Source organism: Hippoglossus stenolepis, chromosome 12 (assembly GCF_022539355.2).
Source record: "Hippoglossus stenolepis isolate QCI-W04-F060 chromosome 12, HSTE1.2, whole genome shotgun sequence".
Classification (NCBI taxonomy): domain Eukaryota; kingdom Metazoa; phylum Chordata; class Actinopteri; order Pleuronectiformes; family Pleuronectidae; genus Hippoglossus; species Hippoglossus stenolepis.
The window spans coordinates 13928062-13948478 of record NC_061494.1 but is presented as its reverse complement, the minus strand read 5'-3'; the positions used below and the strand labels follow the sequence as shown (position 1 = coordinate 13948478).

Genomic DNA, 20417 nt, shown 5'->3' with positions numbered 1-20417 from the left:
TATCACCGATGGAAGACTGACTGCTGTACTTCCTGGACCGCCCTCTCCTGTCTCATTACACATCATCGTGGTATTTGTCCTCTACACAGTTGGTGAAACAGTTTTGAGCAAGAAGAGGAAACTTGCCTTAGCTGCAACCTGAACTTTTCGTGGTTGGGAGCAGAACAGATTTTCTGCAGATATCTTGGTCCTCAGTGGGACATTTCTCTGACCTCGACATGCCTTCTTATACAGTGACTGTTGCCACAGGGGACCAGTGGTTTGCAGGGACAGACGACTACATCTACATCACCCTGGTGGGCACGGAGCAATGCAGCAACAGAACGCTGCTGGACAAACCTCTGTACAATGACTTTGAGAGGGGGGCGGTAAGTGATGTTACGCTGCTGCAGAGCTGTGAGGAGGTCGTCTTCATCTTATGATGAATGATGAGCATCAATACCTGCAAATAGACACCTAAATAGGACTTTTTAAGTAAAGTAAAAATCAATGACGCCCTTGGTTGTCCTGTTCAATAGAATGTGCACTGTTCAGTGTTGTGGAAATTAATCAAAGGTCTTTCTACATTTATTCTCAAACTGCTGCCATCAAGTTAATCTGTACTTTTTGTTTCAAATTACAAATATTGTCCAATGATAATCAGCTGGAAGTCAATTAATTGAATTTACATAAAATCTTTTCTAGATCACACCTCAGGGTTTCACATTAAAGTGAAACACATTTAATATACACACTATAAAAGTAAAATGCATTAGAGATAAAGGAAATCAAAGGTCTAGTAAAAATATTTGTCCATAGCTGCTTTTTAAAAGGGATGAGTTTTCAAAATAAAATGTTGCATCCACTTACTATTCTTTATACAATTTAAAACCTAAATATAAGAAAAGTATCATTATAAATATCAACGACGACAATTTATACAAACACAAACAACACGATATGTATGCAATTCACAAAAAGAGGAACAGAAACCACCGAACAACACACACACACACGCACACACGCACACCAGTTCCGTACATCCGTCAGTAAGAAGTTACGTATGACAAAAAATGTTTTTATTACAACATCATGCATGTTACGTATAATTTAGCTTTTTACAACGTATACATCATTCCATGTGAGCCCTTTAAAATCAATGAAATAATAATACTTGTGAAATTCATGTTCTTTGCTATGTGGTATCACTCAAACCCAAACTTACAGGTGAAATAGAAATAATGTCACAGACCCGATTCAGTAAATGACACATTTCTCCCCCAGCATACGCTCTCTTTATTTAGCCACTAACTAAATTGCAGGTAGACTCCTATGAGGTGAGAGTTGAGGAGGACCTAGGTGAGCTTGTGTTGGTGAAGATTGAGAAGAGGAAGTACTGGGTGCAGGACGACTGGTACTGCAAGTACATCACCGTCAAGACCCCCTTTGGAGACTATTTAGAGTTTCCCTGCTTCCGCTGGCTGGTGGGCGACAAGGAGGTGGTGCTGCGGGACGGACGAGGTAATAATAAGAATGAGAATAAACATGATTTAATGTGACTTTTTTGAATTTCATAAATGAAATGCAGCTCAAAGTGCTTTACACAGTGGCTGATATAGGATTTTTCCAAATCGGGGGCCATTAAAGGGCCACATTTTACACAGAGGAGCCAATTGTATGTCCAAGGTGCACATTTAAGTCATTCGTTGTTCTATAGCTTTGAGCAAACACCACATTATTGAAAACTTTTCAAAAAAATAAATTGTCTCATTGTTTATTATTAGTATTGTCAGCAAGTTTCTTTAAAAACAGACTACTGACAGGCCAGGAGTACATCAGGGCTCAATCAGAGATTAGCCGGGGCCAGTGACCCCCCCCGGCCCTGTTCCTGGATCCGCCCCTGGCTTTTGAGACATACAATGAACATATCTGTTGCAGAAAATTAATGGGAAATAACATGGAAATAAAACCCAGTAAGTAAACATCAGTAGACCTCAGTTCATTTGTTAGTTTGCCTCACAGTTTCCTGACTCCTCATGTTCATCAGTCAGAGTCTGCAGCTCCTGTCTTGTGTGTGTGTGTTGTAGCACATCTGCCTCAGGACGATAAGACCAGCCTGGTCAAACAGCACAGACAAAAAGAGCTGGATATGAGGAAAAAAACCTACAGGCGAGTTCACTCTACACGTGCAATTTATCTTTGGACCTTGCAGGAGGCTGAGACGGCTCAGTAATAACTCTGCTGTCTTCTCTAGATGGAAGGAGTGGCAGCCGGGCTTTCCTATGAGCATAGATGCCGAAAAACACCGGGATTTGCCTCGAGACATCCAGTTCGACAGTGAGAAAGGAGTGGACTTTGTGCTGAACTACGCTAAGGCGTAAGTGCTCCCTCTAACAGCCTTCTTGAGTAAAGCTGGAGGCCCCTCAGGACAGAGCGGAGTGAGTCAGTGGAGACGTGCACTGCTTCAGTGTAAAGTCGTCATGAAGCCGTGATCAGATGTTGAGCTTCAGGCTGAAAACATGCTTCTATTTTCTGCACCTGTGGATTACCTGGAAAGACAGAAGCTTACTTGTGTGTCGCCCAGGGACATTTGCATGCGCCTTTCATGCGGACGTGAAAACCTACACGCAACAATGCAAAACAGATACTGAGCAGAACAGTTTGGATGATGCAGTAGTTCTTGCAAAAGAAGGCAAATGATGTATAATTCAGTTTCTTGCTGAATAAATCATCATAGATACATATTTACATTTTGTTCCCCAGAATGCATTATATCTGCAGTGTTTAATTGACATATTACACAAAAATGCACCAGAGTTTTGCGTTTTTGACCTTTTTTGATGATACACCGGTGACAAATGTGATTATGATGGTGTTAACTTTGGTTTTCCAGGATAGAGAATCTGTGTGTGAACCAGTTCATGCACATGTTCCAGTCCTCCTGGACCGACTTTGATGACTTTGAGAAGATATTTGTAAGAATCAAAAACACAATCTCAGGTCAGCCTCATATATCATTATTATTATTATTATTATTATTATTATTATTATTATTATTATTATTATTATTATTATTATTATTATTATCATGTTTTGGTATCTTATGTCGTAATATTTCTCATATAATATAATATTGATATTATATAACATTATATTATTTAGAGTATGTGATGCAACACTGGAAGGAGGACTTCATGTTTGGATACCAGTTTCTGAACGGCTGCAACCCAGTAGTGATCCGGAAATGCACCAAACTTCCCGACAAGTTCCCCGTCACTCACGAGATGGTTTCCTCCAGCCTGGAGAGGGAGCTGACTCTGGAGGAGGAACTAAAGGTACAGACATGCTGATGTCTGTTTCTTCTGTCTTTGTTGTGTCAATGCTGTGTCTCTCTTTAACGCTCCGTCTGGTGTAAAAAGCAATGCTCTGGCTCCAGGCAGGTAACGTCTACATAGCGGACTTTGAGATGTTAGAGGGCATCACTGCTAACTGCACAGACCCGTGCACGCTGCAGTACCTGGCAGCTCCCATCTGTCTGCTCTACAAGAACGCTCTGAACAAGATCCTGCCAATAGCCATACAGGTACAGTGATGCTGAGCAGGTATTATGTCACGGAGTTAGTGTTCCCTTTTACAATTTACAGTTCGGCACAAATCATTTTTTTCCAGCTTGGGCAGACTCCAGGTGAAGACACCCCAATCTTCCTGCCCACCGACGCTAAGTATGACTGGCTGCTGGCAAAGATCTGGGTGCGCTCGGCTGATTTCCAGTACCACCAGAACATCACGCACCTGCTCAGGACACATCTCATAACAGAGGTGTTTGCGATTGCCATGTTCAGGCAGCTCCCAGCTGTTCACCCTGTTTATAAGGTAAAACTCCTGCTGAGTTATTGGCAAATTGATTAAGTGGATTGACCGATGAGCTCACTGGCTGATGTTCCTTCCTCCCAGCTTCTTATCCCACACATTCGTTTCACTATCGCCATCAACACCAAGGCCAGAGACCAGCTCATCAATGAGCACGGCATCTTTGACAAGGTGAGTGCGTGGATGGAGAGGAGAGTAGTGGAGAGGGAGGGGAAAAGAAAAGGGATTTACTATTTCTTTTCATATTAAACGAGAGAGAAAAAAAAGATGCAAATAAATAGGAAAAGAAGGAAATGACCGAGGAAATGAAAAGCAGAGAAAAACCTGTCCAGTTTGGGCTACTGTAAAAAACATGGCGGCCTCCGTAGAGAGGACCCGCTCACAATGTAAGTTTAAAGCATTTAAATATAATTCTAGGGTCAAGAAAACAACAATTCGTACAATTTAGATGATTAAACACTAGTGAAAACATCACTAAGATCATTTTATATTCAGTTTCTGCCAATAGACCCCTCTCACCTAAATCCTACACACTGCACCTTTAAGTATCACATAGAAATAATGTTCTAGGGAGAACAGCTCCGAAAACAAATAGTTGTATGCATATATTTCTGTTTTTTGACACCACATGCAAATAAGAGGTGAAGACCACATGCTGCCGGAACAATGCGTGATGGTGCTGCTTCTTCCCCCGTCCTCATCCAGGCCAACGCGACAGGCGGAGGTGGCCATGTGCAGCTGATTCAGAAGGCCACAAAGACTCTGACCTTCAGGTCCCTGTGCTTCCCCGACATGATCAAGGCCCGTGGAATGGACAGCAAGGAGGAGCTGCCCACCTACTTCTACAGGGACGACGGCTACAGCGTGTGGGAGGCCACCAAGAGGTTTGTGGAGGTGAACGGCTGGTGTGTGTTTGAGCGAGAGGAAGAAACATGGACGGTGAAAGCTGCTACCCTGAGAGTGGCAGAATTTTAAAGGTAATGGAAGTTGGAGCATTTCATGTTTCCTCTGTACGTGACTGCTGTCCTGTTTCCTCTTTCTCCTCTGGCAGCTTCCTGTCTGATGTGGTGCATATTTATTACATCAGCGACGAGACAGTGCAGGAAGACATGGAGATCCAGGCCTTCATCAAAGACGCATGCAGCTTCGGGATGCAGGACTTCGATCACTGTGGTGGGTGCGAACGTTACACCGCTCGTCTTTTTTGCACAATTTTTCTTCTTGACTCTTGAACAACAAATTCCAGCAGCTAACCAATGAGTTTCCTCTTTCATGGAGACAAGCAGCTCGCCAGCCTTCAATATTTCATTAGTTCCGGGTTCCTGTGCAGAAGACAGGTACGACTGGGAACAGACAGCATTATAAATTCAGATCTGACACAGACGAGTGGTTTGAAGGTGAAAACAGGAGTCTGAAGGTGTCACTGACTGAGGCCCTGTGTTCTAATATCCTTCCTGCATTTCACCATCACATATCTGAATCTGTTGTGTAAGGGTCCTCACACGGTTTGTTGTTTTAAAGACTGAAGCAAACTGTAATATCTGTCTGTGCCCAGAGTTTCCCAAGTCCCTGAAAACACGTGAGGAGCTGTCAGAGTACCTGACTGTCGTCGTGTTCTCCGCCTCATCGCAGCACGCAGCTGTCAACTTTGGACAAGTGAGTTGTAGATAAATACACCGTATATAAAAGAACCTGTCACTCAATGTCTTCATCCTATAAAACTGATTTAAACAGAAATACACGCCACTTTAACGGTTGTGGATGGATTCTTATAGATTAGTTGTCATGTGTTATGCTCCTCTCCACACAGTGATGGAGGGAGGACTCATCCTTGACTTAAAAATAACCACAACAAACTAAACTATACTACACATGTCAACGCAAAATGTATTTGAAATATCCTGTGACTGGTTTGTTTTTACCTCCGCCAAAGAAGTTATATTTCCCCTCTAAATTTGTTTGTTGGTTGGAATGTATGTTTGTTTGTGAGCAAATATGCAAAAACTACTGGACAGATTATCAGGAAACTTAGTGGAAGCGTCTGGTATGAGTCAAAAATAACCCCTTAAAAGTTGGTGTGGATCCGGATCAGGAGGCCAATCTTAAACTTTCTTAAACGTTGAGGATTAGGGTGTTTTTCAACATTTTAACTGAGAAAAGGGTTCAGATCACCAGAACCTTTAGTTCCTCTGAAGGAGATAAAAAACAACAAACAAACAAACAAACATCACTGACATCGTCAAACAAACTGGAAATGATTAAAAACAAGCACATTTGTTAAAACGTAAGTCTCTTAATTCAAGTTCTATATATTTGGTTGTCTTTGTGTTTTCTTTCCATTCAAAGTAAAATAAGGTTTATGGTTTAACTGTGAAATATAAGGCCTCAGTCATATTTCTTTGACATAAGGGTTTGATAACATCTTATCGTTGCCAATTTAAATGTATATATATATCATTATATTGATGTATTTGAATCAAGAAATCCTACTCGCAAATATCTGTGTTTGCATCAGCCCCCAAAAAGTTATATCTGCCGTGTTCTGATTTCATCAGTCAAGTGCAGTGTCAGTGACATCATGCAAAATGCATGTACAGCATGTAAAGGGAATGCTACTAACAACTCACATGTGATATCTGAAATGTGATAAGAAAGCACAACTACACACTGAAGACAAATCGTTGGAAACTGCTGGTTTAACTATTAACGATGTTTCATATTTTCTAAGCTTATCTTGTTTTTTAAGTACGACAAAAATGTTGTGAAGTAGAACTTTGTAGTAGAAGTAAAAGTACATGCTCCTCAGAATTGTAATTCTGGGACATGCACATGTGGTTTCACTGTGTGTATTGTGTAGTTCGACTGGTGTTCCTGGATCCCCAACGCTCCTTCTACCATGAGGAAGCCTCCGCCCAGCAAGAAGGGCGTGGCAGATGTGAACCTGATCATCGATAGCCTCCCTGATCGCGGACGCTCCAGCTGGCACCTGGGCGCCGTTTGGGCCCTCAGCCAGTACCAGGAGAGCGAGGTACGAAAGGGAGCACAGGTCCAAACACACACACACACACACACACACAGGTCTCATTACAGACTGTGTTGCTTTGAGGACCAAACAAACCAATGATCACTTTGAAGCTTCCCTCTGCTTCGACATGTGCTCGTGTCCTTGCTCTGTGCCTCCGGGCTGAATGACCCTTCTCCTCTCTCGCCCTCCACAGCTCTACCTGGGCATGTATCCCGACGAGCACTTCATAGAGAAGCCGGTGAAGGAGGCGATGGAGAAGTTCAGGACACGGCTGGCAGAGATAACCAGCTCCATCAAGAGGAGGAATGAGGGAAAGAAGCTGCCGTACTACAACATGTCCCCTGACAAAATCCCCAACAGTGTCGCTGTTTGAGGAAAAACAACACACACGTCTCTGTGTAATATTTGTACAAATAGCACATTGAGGTTCTGCTGATGTTACTACACTGTACAAATATGCTTTTGTCACCAGAGCATATGATTTTAATGATACTGTATATGTAAATGCATATAATATAACATAAACCCAGGTTTTCAAACCTCTTCATTTATTTTGGGTGAAAACTGGTTAAAATGTTATTTCAAGTTAAAAATTTAAATTCATGTTTATCTACAGAGTGTGCACAACTACCTGCTCATTTTTAGGAGAGCAAGACGGAGAGAACTAGAATTACTTCACTATTGTTGCATCACTCCACCAACCAGTGAAGTTTCCGTACATTTCTTTCCAGTCTCTTAAGATCCTCTTGATCTTTGACCTCTGAAATCTAATCGGTTCATGTTTGAGTCCAAGTGACGACTGTTCAAATGTTGAAGAAATGCTGCAAAGACCGGCTTGAATAAACCATGTTCAAAATGCCAAAATCACGTTTTGTGTGGCCACTGTGATCTTGACCTTTGACCTTCTACCACCCAAATTGTATCAGTTACTGCATGAGTGTAAATGAACATTTGTACCAAAATTAAAAGGATTTTAATGTTTGCAAGAAATTTGAAGAATTTCCCTGAGGGTGTTGTTGAGATATCATGCTCACACGGATGGGACGGACGTACAGACAATCAGAAAACATGATGCTTCCGGGCGCTGGCTGTCATCAGTGCAGAGGCATTATAAAAAAACGAATATGTTGTGCTACTAATAACATTGATGCAAAATTAACAGTTTTTAACAGTGTCACAAATCTTGTGACCATTACATTAAAATCCAGAACACAAATATCTGTACACTGACAACGACACGGAGCGTTAAAAGTAACTTAATTTTTATTTGGTTGTTCTTTTTAACTCTACATACTTTGTTCAAACATGGGAACTTCAACTGAAAACACATCAATATTTCTTTTAAAAACATATGTACTTTTACCAAATTCTTTACAGTTACTATTCCAAAGTAAATTCACAGACAAACTCGTGGAATGATATTATAAGACAGGGGAACAGTCATATATGTTCAAGTCCAGTCAGTAGTAAACAAATGTAGCTTTATGCAAGTTACACTATTCCCAGACATAAGAGAATCGAAGAGATAGGAGGAAGAAAAACAGAAAAACCTAGAAGTACCTTTTCTTCTCAGTCGATTTCCTGCTCAGTGGGATCGGAAAGTGGGAAAAAAAGAATAATTTCATGGTGATAGACACTTTGAAAGAAAAAGCTGCTCTGATAGAGAAACACGTCTGCTTGTTCAAGTGCCCTTTAGAGGCTTCAATCTTCATCAGGACTACATCAAAACGTCTGTCTCAGACTTCATGAGAGGAGCCAGCTCCTATGAGTGGTAAATAACCTTTAACTGTCCAGATCAAGGAAATTATATGTTTAAATATTCAATGTTGTTTTTTTTTGTTCTGGAAAATTCAAATATGTGGTTAAAGGTCTCTATTCTGAATGTTTAAAACAAAATTCAACAAGCAATCTTAAAAAGCAAAAAAAGTTGGAGCAGATACACACGTTAAGCTTTGTACAACCCTCATATCAAAATGACTAAACAAAGAGTGCAAGTGACTTTCTGGTATATTTATGCCTGGGAAAAAAAATGAAGTGTAAGTTGCATAAAATTACTAATGAAGGTATTTTTTTTTTTTTAAATGAACAAATTGTACTCTGTTTCTTTTAAAAATAAATACAACACAAAATGAAGAAATTAATCTTTTCATACCCAGAGGACTCCCTGGACATTAAACACCAGTACAGAACTATAGAATAGAATAACAAGAAAAGGGGTAATTGCACTTTTTATCTGTCTAATTGCACTGAGCCTCGCGGGTACTGAAGTTTCAGAGGAGCATCTCATTCCTCGGTCTTAATCCAACTTGACACACAACAACTCCCTTGGCTCGTGTTAAATATCAGAATTATATTAGACTCCAGATCTCAAGTCACCATGGGGCATGTACACAGGTACAGTATGCACTGTCTCAAAAAACAAAAAGCGATGATTTCCTTTATTGCTGCTGCTGCTGAGCAGTAATCGTCAGGTATAGTTGGACCTTCGTTGTTCACAGACAGTACACAGGTATCAAAGACAGTTTTTAAAAATGTGAGTGAGTGTGTGTGTGTGTGTGTTGCTGGAATGGCTATGAGGCTCAACATGAGCCCTGGCATCACTGTGCTCCCACGTACACAAAAGCACTTACAACAACCATCACCCTCAAAACGCTGCCCCTCAGAAACCAGCAGCCGCCTGCCTCAGACTGCGCCTCCAGCTGCGCACCAGCAGGTGGCGCTGCAGTCAGCTCATCAATGAAAGATGAGGCTGGCTGTGCTCAGGAAGAAAACATAGGGACGTTTTATAATGGCTTTTTACTGCAAAATAAATGTCTACAGTGAAAATGTTACACTGCTATAAAGAATGGTGGACTAACACAGCGACACTGTTTAAGCTGTGCTTCTGCAGAGGAATAAAAAAAGGAGGTGTTGGAACAACTTGTCTCATTTGAACCGCATAAGGCCAGAAGTGAGAAAAACAATCAAATGAACGGGAACATGCCGGCCGCCGTGTGATTAGTACTAAAATAGACTAAGAAGAAGAGACGAGACACTTTCACTGAAAATGAGATTCCTGCTCATCCCACATGCGCTGGTAATGATCCTAAACGTCATGGGGAAACATCAGATCTGGCACCTTCTGAGCTGAAGTGTGTTACCACAAGTGACGAGATGGATTAGAAGTGTGTGTGTGTGTGTGTGTGTGTGTGTGTGTGTGTGTGTGTGTGTGTGTGTGTGTGTGTGTGTGTCCAGATCTGCAGAGCAAAAAGCTCATTTAGAGCAGTCGTAGTTATTTAATTTAAGCGACACAGACTGAAAACAGGCAGCTGCAAATTTCTCAAAGCAAATCCCATGACTAAGCAAACATTTTGAAACCTGCACATGGAATATCACACTGTAAATACTGTCTCATTCACATGATAAAAAACAAACATGAGCGACGTTGGTTATGCCCAAAGGGACATTATATTGTTATGGATGTGGAAATTATCCCACAATTTCCTGTGGCCGGTAAAAAAATTGTTTTTTTGAAATGTTTTATATTTTTTTTTAACCATTATTTAAAAAGTTTACATTCTCAAAGCCTTCACAAAGTTGATGTTGGGTCAGAGAAGTCATGTGGCTGGATTTTTCCATAATCTCCTTTAGAGCTATGAGCCTGACGTGTCATAATGAAAACCCGTTTTTCAGTTTCGACTAAAAACACTCACATGATTCTTTCAGTTTGGTTCCATTTTTTGACCCCAATTCCTTTTTGTCATCCACAGGAGCGTTTATATATATATATATACGTGTATGTGCGTATAAAGAAATGCAACGTCAAATAAAACAGGAAACATTTTCAAGGTTGTTTGAGTTCGTTCTCGCCCACGTACAATGTATAAGACTTGAAAATGAAAGAAAAACAAATAAAGAGGAACTAAAGAAAGGGGAACTAAAAAAACCAAAAAAGTGCTTCAATGCATGTCCAGATCAAGACGCTGGTCGGATCAGCAGACCAGCGTGGACTTGACAGACCACAGCGACAGGGACGGCAGTGGCTGGAATGTTCCAGAGATCCGATGCGTGGCGCTACATACTGATCCACAGAGGGTCAGCCCGAGTAGAATCACAGAGAGGAGGTAAAAACGAACAAATCTAACAAACCCACGAGCGAAGAAACCACGGGTCAGAGATGTGTAAACCTCCGGAGCCGTTTGTGAGTCCATCTGTCTCAGTCCTGCTCCTCCAGAGGTACATACAATAGTGTGTGTGTGTGTGTGTGTGTGTGTGTGTGTGTGTGTGTGTGTGTGTGTGTGTGTAGATTTGTACCCTCCAGGCCTCTCCAGACATTTACAGAACTAAGTAAAAACAGTCCAGTCCTGGGAAATGAGTGAGGAGTAAGGGTGCAGGAGGATGGAGGGGTGAGGATAAAGGAGGACAGTCATAGTCTGTCTGTCTGTCTCTACAGAAACATAAGATGACCAGAAGACGACAGCGGGTCAGTCTGGGATCTGGTCCTTCCACCGTCACCGTGGGCATGTTTGTGTGTGTGTATCATTCGCGGGACAACCAATGGCGTCGTCTGAGCGGTCAGACATGGAGCACCTCCATACTGTAGTCCTCTGTCTCTGTGTACTGGGAGGAGTTTGTGTCCGACTGGGTTGGGACCAGCGCCTCCTTGTTCTCCAGACTCGGCTCCATGAGCGGCGGCTTCTCCAGCGCCACCTTTTTACACGTTTCCGGCCGGTTCTGCACGTATATGACCCGGTTGTAGGCCTTGAGTCTCTTCCATAGATGTATGTAGACTTTGCACTGGACGTACATGAACACCAGTCCACCCGTGAAGCCGATGGCCACGACCACCAGCTTGGTCCAGAAAGGCCATTCCAGGATCCCTGAGGACAAACACAGAGAGACACATGTGCACAAGTCAATCAGTGACCAGACTGTGAAGGAAAGTCTACAGTCTCGTACGTGAACGTTTTGTTTTCTAGGTTCAGGAGGTCAGAACAAAAACAGGAATGACAAGAATGGATCATTAAGCTGCTGCGAGTTTAAAAGGTGCTTCAGTCAATCATTGAACAGATTAACCTTGAACTACATTTTACTTTAACAAGGAAGGTATGTGGCTGGGAGGTGCTATCACACAATACACTACACACGTTGAATGGAGGACAAATGGACAGGACAGTGTTTCAATGTTCTGCATATTTTCAAAGAAACAGGCGAATGTTCACACTGCTGTTTTCGCAAAATGATACACAGTATATTTTATATTATTGCAAACCCCTTTTTCACTATACTATTCTCTTTATGATATAGAACTTTTTTTCATTAGAAATCTCTGCAGTACTTAAATTCCTGAGATTTTACACTTATTATTCTGCAGCACTGCAGCACATTGGACCATAAGAGAAATATGACTTAGTTTCCATCTCATTGTTTGTTTTTGTGACTTTTAGCAGGATTATGCAAAAACTACACAACTGATTTGATTGAAACTTGGTGGAAGGGGGTGGGGGTATGAGCCAAGAAGGAACTCATTAACCTTTGGAGCTAATTCACTTAAGGCGGGAGATCCAGGATTTGTTTTTTCTTTGCCAGCTTTTGACAGTTTAGTGAATTTCTCAAAAAATGATGCAGATATCTTCATGAAAAATATCAGGCACATATAAAGTGCTAACTGTTAAAATCCAGATCAAAAGTTTTCAATTAGTTACTCTTCTACAAATATTTCCATATATATGAAAGGTATATTTCACTATATATACATATTTCACTTTACAGAAACTTTCTATGCATATGGTTGTGGATGTATTATATATTATATATTTTTTTCCATCAATATGAGAGAGATTTGTCACGTGCTTAATTCACTATGGAAGACAGAAACATGTCAATTCTCAACTGCTTTTGACATGTTTCTTAGTTGATCGCAGGAAATGCACCATATACAGATTATTAACAATATGATGGAGCTACATATATTGTGATGGAGGATTTCAACTATATTGTGCAGAGCAAAACAATCACCGTATGTCAGATCATTCAGGGTGTTAAGTGTGCACTTATCTAACATAGGTAGGTTTAAATGACATGAATAGAGACAAATGGGGGGGCAGCCTGGGGGCCGAGGGGTTCAGCATCGCCCCACGTTCTGGGCTTATCTCTCCCCTCGCATTCCCTGACATGTCTCTAATGTCACAGTTGGATAAAGGCACAAAATGCCCCCAAACTAACTGAATATAAGAAATAAAGGAACAACAAGATGGAAAAAAAACCACAGTACAACAGCAAGCATTACAAAGTGATTAGCAGTAATGTGCAGTGTGTGATTTTTCGTTAATTTGCTTAATAGTGCAAAAACATTTCCACGGCCCCTGAGGCAGTTCCAGCATTTTTGCAAATTGCTAACCCTTGAAATATAAGGCTCCAAGCAAGGGTTGTAAAAAAAAAAAAAATGGAGCAAATTTAGCAAGTGTAAATATTTGTAACAAGCGGCAGCCTCGTCCAAAACAAAAACAAAGAGGCAGGAAAGGGATCTTCAAAAAATAAACAGAAAAAAGTTACAAGGCTGAACAGCTGCAACTCTGGCTTTTATATTTCAAGTGGATTCATGTGTGAATGAAAGAAGAAGTTTCTAAATCCTTAAATCACAATGATAAATATTATCATTATCGTTGTTATTAAATAGAAAAATGCCTCATATTAAGAGGAACAAATTCAAACAAGGCAAACATAATCACAACTATTCTTTATACTGTGCACATGAGAAGAGATGAATGTGTCTTATATGTCCGTGAATTTCTCAGCATGTTTCCACAGTGAATAAATGAATTTGAAGGTGAATACATGAGGTGATTCTTTTCACTTCCTTCTAATCTGATTTCCTCACTGTTCTTTTTTATTTAACGGCATCCAAGCATCCGACTGAACCATTGCACCTGTTTCCTCTGATGTACTAGAATATGTCTGAGAGATTTTAATTTTAATTGAATTTAATACATTTTTAAAAAACTCTCTGCCACAAATTATTATTAACAATAGAAAATCACAGTGTGCCCCTCGCCCGTGCATCTGTCTGCGTTCATTGGTTTGGAACATTCAGTGAGGTGGTATGAATATTTGTTCTGTCCTGACATCATGGCAGAAAAGGGTAAAGTAAAAAGGGTGTAAGGTGCGGTTGGGAAAGAACTGGACACGGCTGACAGGGAAAACACAATTTGAAAGTCAAAAGGTCAAACGTGAAATGTTTACCTGGGATTCTTCCGGCTGCATGAGTAAAGAGAGTGTTAGTATCATGTATTACCAAAGACACACAAACAGACTGATAGAAAAGCCAGAAGTCAGATATTTACAGATGCATCATACAATCACACACATTCAATCAGAGAAGACAATAGAATATACATTTTCAAGGTGTATTCGAGCTAATCTGTCGTCATTGACAAGGAAAACAAAGAACAGAACTGTGGTTGTGTGTGATTTGGCCGACGGACAACCGGTACTGGTGAGGAACGATTTGGCATCGCCATGGTGATTGAACCCGACAGCCCTCAGGGATGCTAACAAGTCTGAATCATCAGGTTGGGCTAAACAGGCACAGGCTGTTCTTCCATCTGCACACGGTCTCAGAAGCAGCGAATATGTCAGAGAGGAAAGAGCGGCAGCGGCCGACGAGCCATCGGGTGTCACAGCAGCTCATCGTTCAAACTGCAGCGTCCGATTTCAGCCTGAGAGCGAGACCACGGGGCTCTAAAGACGACGGTGGTGTCAATCTTTCTGTGGCAAAGTGATTCTGACCCCTTTGTGAGAAGCAGCACAGCCTCTAGGGGCCGCTACAGAGGCCTTTAAACTCCTAGGCATAAATGTTCTTTTTAGTTTGAGGTTTTAAAGATCACAATGACCTACTGACTAGTTTTGCCTGTGGCTTTTAAAGTCTGTGCTCAGCAACAGGTTGGCAAATGAAAATTAGTTTTAAAAAAAGTAATCAGGAAGCTTATCATGGGACAAAGCAGCCGTCTTCTCCGTGACCCTGCAGGCTACATGTTCATCAAAAAGTGGCCACAAACTCCTTCAAAGAACACTTTGTCACTTCTGGAAATCTGTTGAAATGGGTTCTGTCCTCGTGTTAAAGGAGATTGATACCACTATCATGAGATACTAACTAAACACAAAGCCACAGCGAGAAGCCGGTTATATTAGCACAAAAATATGCAGGAGGGAACATTTACAAAAAATACCTCATGTTTGCTCGTTTATCAAGTGTCGCTATCCGCTTTTAAGTGTGACGTCACGCATGACGTGAACATATCCGGGTCCGAACCTTCAGGTCTCCAAAAAAAAAAATCACAGTCAAGTGAAATCTAGATACTGCAGCTTTAACTAACTGGTAGCCCAACTTAACTTTACTCGACCGAGAAAGTCAAGGCTGTCTCATATTTAGACATGAGAGCGGTATCAATCTTTTTCTTTTCTTCTTTTTATCTGAAGAAAAAAAAAAACAAGACTCAAACTATTCCCCTAAATAGCTTCATGGAAATATAATATTCAGGATCATTGTGTCTTGAGATCTTTATCTTTTGGCTGCTGGGTCCATGCCCCAGACTGCTGCGGTCACATGGCTCAGTGTGTGCTGATAACCCACGTGCACATGTACACAAGCACACAGACAAGACAACTTTGTGCTGATTAGATTTTCTTTAACAATAAGACTTACCATGAACTGACTGTCATTGAAATTCACAGCACACACAAGCAACCTGATCTAAGCCCCTTTCAAGATGCAAGAGTGAACCAACATCACCTCACTTTGCAATTAAAACCTCTGTGGAGATTTCAATCTAAAACGAGATCTGATTAAGATAAAAAGTCTGTTTTAATCTCTTTCCTTCATCTCTTTCATCTCTTAACCTTCGCCTTCAAAGTGAACTGAATTGAACTTAAAGTCTGAAAATCCTCACAGACTGAAAAACTCCTCTAAACATTTGTTTGGTCTCAGCTGCTCCTGCATGTGAATCACACCCACGTATATTCCAATCTAAGGGAACATTTCACACTCATCACTCACACCACTCACATAACACTTCACTTATGCAGATTTGTCACTAATCACGATGCATGAATGATCCGGAGACGGCGGGAAACGGTGGATGAAGGTACGAACGCCACATCAAACACCAGACGATGTTGTCATGATCATCCTTACGTGAGTGGTTGTATGTGTGCATGTGCGAGTCTGCGCTGACCTTGTCTGATCTCCTCTGCTGTCCTGTCGATGAGGACGTAGAGTGACCACACCACGCAGGTGATGGCGATGACGTGGAAGGTGACAGAGCACATGATCTTCCTCCTCTCGCTCGCCGTCATCTGTAGCTTCTCCCACTGAGGCAGAGGGGACACAGGAAGGATGTTTGAGGAGGTCGAGAGGTCAACACCAAACACATGAATACAGAAAACTTAACACTCTTGGCTGTCTTGACCGATTCCTGGAGCAGCTCTGAGCGTGAGCTAAATATTTAATGTGCCACTGTGATCAGGATCCAGTGCGACAAAGCACTTCTTGGTAGTAAAAAGTGGCGCACAGCACCGGACACACAGAGGACAGCCACCCTGCCGCCTGCCAGCCAGCTCAGCTAACCCACTGTAGCACCTTGTCTGCCGCTGGCTGCACGACACAACACAACACACCAGGAAATGAGCTCAACAAAACACAGAAAACACGACATCAGCATATACAAGCTGTACTTGCTCTCCCAACATCCAAACATCACTCGTGTGTTTAGCTCTGAAATGGCACGATCGCAGGGTTAAGGGAAGGTGATAACGAGCGGGTGTGACATGAAACGACGTTGATTAACGCTACGACCGCACACTCGCACACGAGCAACCCCGATGTTCACCCGTGGGATTCAGAGGCTATTAACGGCGCAGCATTTGTTTAAGGCCTTTTGTGCAGCTAATGAAGGGTGGAGGAATTTTAATTAGAGTGTCCTGCTATCTCCAGGCCACAATGATTGATAAAAGCTTTAAATGGAAGCAAACTGCCTCTAAACCATTTGAAATGAATCGCATCCCCCCCCCCAAAAAAAGTCTTGCTTATAAAAACAGCTTCAAAGCTCAGTGTCATGCTTGTGTTAAGATAGATCAGATAAAGCTTCTGGAGCTCACAGCTTCATCACTAAAGAGTGACAGCGACGGCCTGCATTTATTAACTGAAGCTGAACTGTAATGAAGTTACCAGCGGTGGGATGTAACAAATACATTATGCAGAGAGTTTAAGTACCTTTTTCATGTTTCTTTTTAAATGTATCCACTACTTCTATCAGCATTTATCTGTACATTCCACTCAACTACATTTTTACAATGCATTGCGTTTCATGTTGACGTTCTTTATGTTCTCAAATGTTATCAATAACAAGAGTGGGATTGGTCCACTGCTCCAATCAGAGTGGGCGGGTAACATTAGACTCCTGCAGCACTGATGAAGAAACCCCTGAAAGAGGAAGAGGTCCCCGCAGAGACTCAGCCATACTGATCTAGTAGTCCGTCGCATTAGGGAATAAGGTACACTTTGCAAGTACTTTTGCTTTCAGTACTGTATGTATATTTAAAAGCAAGTACTTGCTTTTAAATATAACTCAAGTGGACAAGTGAACGTGGTACCTTTACTTTGAAATCTATTTATCTGTCCTTTTACTTAAAGCTAGTGTCGGTAATCCTGGAAAAGCTATCAAGAGGGGGATACACTTTTGAAAATATCTAACCGATACATCCCACCCCTTCCCATCGACCCTCTTGTCAAAGCTACGCCCATATGACCGTGACTCACTCTCTAACTTCTAGCTATTGTCTATGTATCAGCAGTTTATGTCTCTCCAGCTTGTGAAGACTCTGCTCATGCATGTGAGGGCACGGGCAGGGAGCACACAGGTACACAAGAAATGAGAAAGAATAAATAATTAGTTGTGTTAATTACAGTCCTGCAAGGGCCTCAGACACCACCTTTCTTTCCAGACAACTCTATTCATTAATGGCTATTTATAACGAGGATTTCTACAAATAAGAAAAAAATAAAGGTTTTCAGAAACAAATTACCAACCCTACCTTTAAGTAATTATGTGTAACTGCTTAACACTAGCTTCAGACAAATATGTTCACACACAGACTGTGTCTCACCTTGCGCAGTGGCTTGAGCTTGGTCTCCATGATGAACTCATATTTACAGAGCTCACAGCAGCGAGTGTCAGAGCTCTTGATCCACTGCTGTAGACAGGACTGGTGGACGAAGCGCAGGCTCCCTGTGCAGTGGCATGGTGTGATCAAGGGGCTCTCGTCATCCCCTTCACAGTGACAAATCCTACGGGAGCACCCCCACAAAAAAGATACAGTCAATACTAAGCTAGAGGCAAGACAGCTTTAACAGAAGAAATACAAGGGGAGAGGAGATATCAGAAAGAGACGAGTTGGCGGAGAAAAGCTGACACAAATTTCCCCAAACTACAGGAATGGGAATATTTGGATATCTGGTGTTTAGGAAATGCTCACACACATTGCAGATGCTGAAGCTACAGAAAGAGTGGCAGATGGGAATCTACTGTAACGTCACAAATGTAAAAGCACATTAACGTTAGAATCAACACATGTCCCATGAATAAACTCAATCTAGACAAACGACTTAAGTGTTTAATTTACTAATTAAAACAACATTCACAGAAACCAATCTTCCGTGTTCTTGCAGCGTTGCAGTATAAAATTTAACACAGCACATCTAATCTGAGGTACTTTGCAGGACGTGGCAGCAGCAGTCTCTGGTTCAGCGCCGGGGGGAACTGATACAAGTTGCCGGTAATGATCACTGTGTTGGTTGATCGCTAATTGTAACTAGAAGAATCAGTTAAAGAAAGAGCTGCATTCAAAATATTAGTTCTGTGAATTTTCCAAGCTTAAATCTGTTATTTGTTGCAATTGCATGAGCTTTAACGAGTGCATGTAATGGTTGTTTGTGCCTGTGTGTCAGCTCCGTGATACGCTGGCAACAAGTCCTGAACCCTGCCTCTCGTCTAATTGGATTGGCTCCAGCTCCTCTGTCGCCCTTATATAAGATAATGGATGAATGAAAAGGATGCATAGTGTAACACTGTGTAATATAGTTTGTTCTGTTCGTTATTCTGGGCACAGCTGCAAAAAACTGGGACATTTTATTAGGTGTCTGTTGGACAGGTTTTTCCTCAGTGAGAGATTTTTAATATCAGAGTGAAGCAGACCCCCCTCTCCTCCAAATGATGACATATATCGGACACTGTCTGACAGAGTGGCGGACAGCAGCTATTAGTCACCCACACAAAGGACGACTATATTTGTCGGCGTTGGCCTGTACAGTGCGAGTGTGTGTCTGTGTAGCTGCTGCTGACTATACACACACACACACTTTCACCAGTAAGAGAGTCACACTCAGTACAGTTAGTTTCAGAGGAAAGGGACATGATGCAAACCACAAAGTTAATATCCCGCACACACCCCTACTTGGAGGAAGCAGAGGCTGAGAATTAAGTATCAGGTCTTTGACATTGTTGTTGATGTTCAGGTCCTGAGTAAATGAGCAATAAGCCCCAAAAATCTGCTGCTGTTTGTTTCACCACAACTAAACTTTGATGAAAGTTCAGGCTCACGTCTCCGGGAGGAGAATTTGTTGCAGTGTAGAATCAAGTGCACATGATTTCCCTGCAGGGGCTCCACAGATAAATGAAGCACAGTGGAGGGGGCGATAATTTCAACCTATGTCTTCAAATCCCCTTTTTCTAAGACTTTCCAACCAGCAAAGACTTTTCCCCAGAGTGCAGAACAGACAGCGGTGGCTCGGGTGGACAAGAGAGCAGGCTTTTTAAATGGGATTGTCTTTATCATGGTTCAGGTGTATGTGGGGGTGAGGACACATGACCACACGCACGTGTCAGAAAGTAAGCAAGCGTGATAACGTCTATTTTCAGACTTCGCTGATCTGGCCAAAGCGTTACAAGATTAAGAGACCCAGTGAAGGGAGGATGATAAAAATAGGCCGTTTTCTATGCGTTTCTCAAAAAGTACGAGGAGGTGGAGGGAGTGGAATGAGAATTGGGGGATTAAAGGATAGATGAGGCACAATTAACATCTTGAGAAGAGGGTGCTTTTTTTCCGTCTGGTTTGTTTATGGCTGGGTTGTTTTGTTTGTTTGCATGGATCTGAAGATGAACTGCAGATTCTCATCCCACATTCTGTCCTGTATCCCTCTCTAAAAATCAGCCTCAGGACCTGAATTCTCTCGGTGCTCGCATCAACAACTGGCGCCTGCTGAAATGGACAGATTTAACTAATTATTCTAATGCTAATGTATTTTGTTCTTAAAGCGTAGGACGGGATAACCACAGAAAAATCCCTACACCTCCACATGGAGCCAGGGTGGAAATTAAAAATGATCAGTGAACAATATGACTGGAAGAGACCGTTCCTGTCATGAAATGTTTTTTTTTTACTGCTACAACAGCCTGGGTATCGCTTGAAAATGCACTTTAAAGACAGAAATCCTGCAGACATAATATGC

General features: G+C 41.8%; 2 protein-coding genes across 5 annotated transcripts in view; one reads left to right on the top strand and one right to left on the bottom strand.

Annotated features, from left to right (window-relative positions):
• The first annotated feature begins 61 nt into the window (after nucleotides 1-61).
• On the top strand, nucleotides 62-7864 carry alox5a (arachidonate 5-lipoxygenase a). The gene is made up of 14 exons (XM_035172403.2): nucleotides 62-368; nucleotides 1302-1500; nucleotides 2067-2148; nucleotides 2234-2356; nucleotides 2873-2979; nucleotides 3142-3314; nucleotides 3416-3562; nucleotides 3649-3852; nucleotides 3934-4020; nucleotides 4555-4733; nucleotides 4901-5022; nucleotides 5405-5505; nucleotides 6707-6877; nucleotides 7068-7864. Exons 1-14 carry the CDS (start codon nucleotides 219-221, stop codon nucleotides 7245-7247), a joined length of 2025 nt encoding a protein of 674 aa, XP_035028294.1. The 5' UTR covers nucleotides 62-218; the 3' UTR covers nucleotides 7248-7864.
• A 255-nt stretch (nucleotides 7865-8119) lies between these two features.
• Nucleotides 8120-20417, bottom strand: part of march8 (membrane-associated ring finger (C3HC4) 8) — an 89286-nt gene continuing 76988 nt past the window's right edge. For 2 of the 4 annotated variants that reach the window (XM_035172404.2, XM_035172407.2), the window contains 4 exons: nucleotides 18017-18197; nucleotides 16087-16222; nucleotides 14096-14110; nucleotides 8120-11733 (listed from right to left, as the gene is read on the bottom strand). In XM_035172404.2, the coding sequence (XP_035028295.1) occupies nucleotides 11429-11733; nucleotides 14096-14110; nucleotides 16087-16222; nucleotides 18017-18197 (637 nt within the window). In that variant the 3' untranslated portion in view covers nucleotides 8120-11428. The remainder of the gene's footprint in view (nucleotides 11734-14095; nucleotides 14111-16086; nucleotides 16223-18016; nucleotides 18198-20417) is intronic. The other 2 variants (XM_035172405.2, XM_035172408.2) reach the window with 1 other exon arrangement.

Excerpts from the sequence above, each read along its gene's own strand:
- alox5a (XM_035172403.2), top strand. The coding sequence starts at position 219 with ATGCCTTCTTATACAGTGACTGTTGCCACAGGGGACCAGTGGTTTGCA. Across the intron at positions 369-1,301 it reads ATGACTTTGAGAGGGGGGCG|GTAGACTCCTATGAGGTGAG; the intron begins GTAAGTGATGTT and ends ACTAAATTGCAG. Across the intron at positions 2,149-2,233 it reads ATGAGGAAAAAAACCTACAG|ATGGAAGGAGTGGCAGCCGG; the intron begins GCGAGTTCACTC and ends TGTCTTCTCTAG.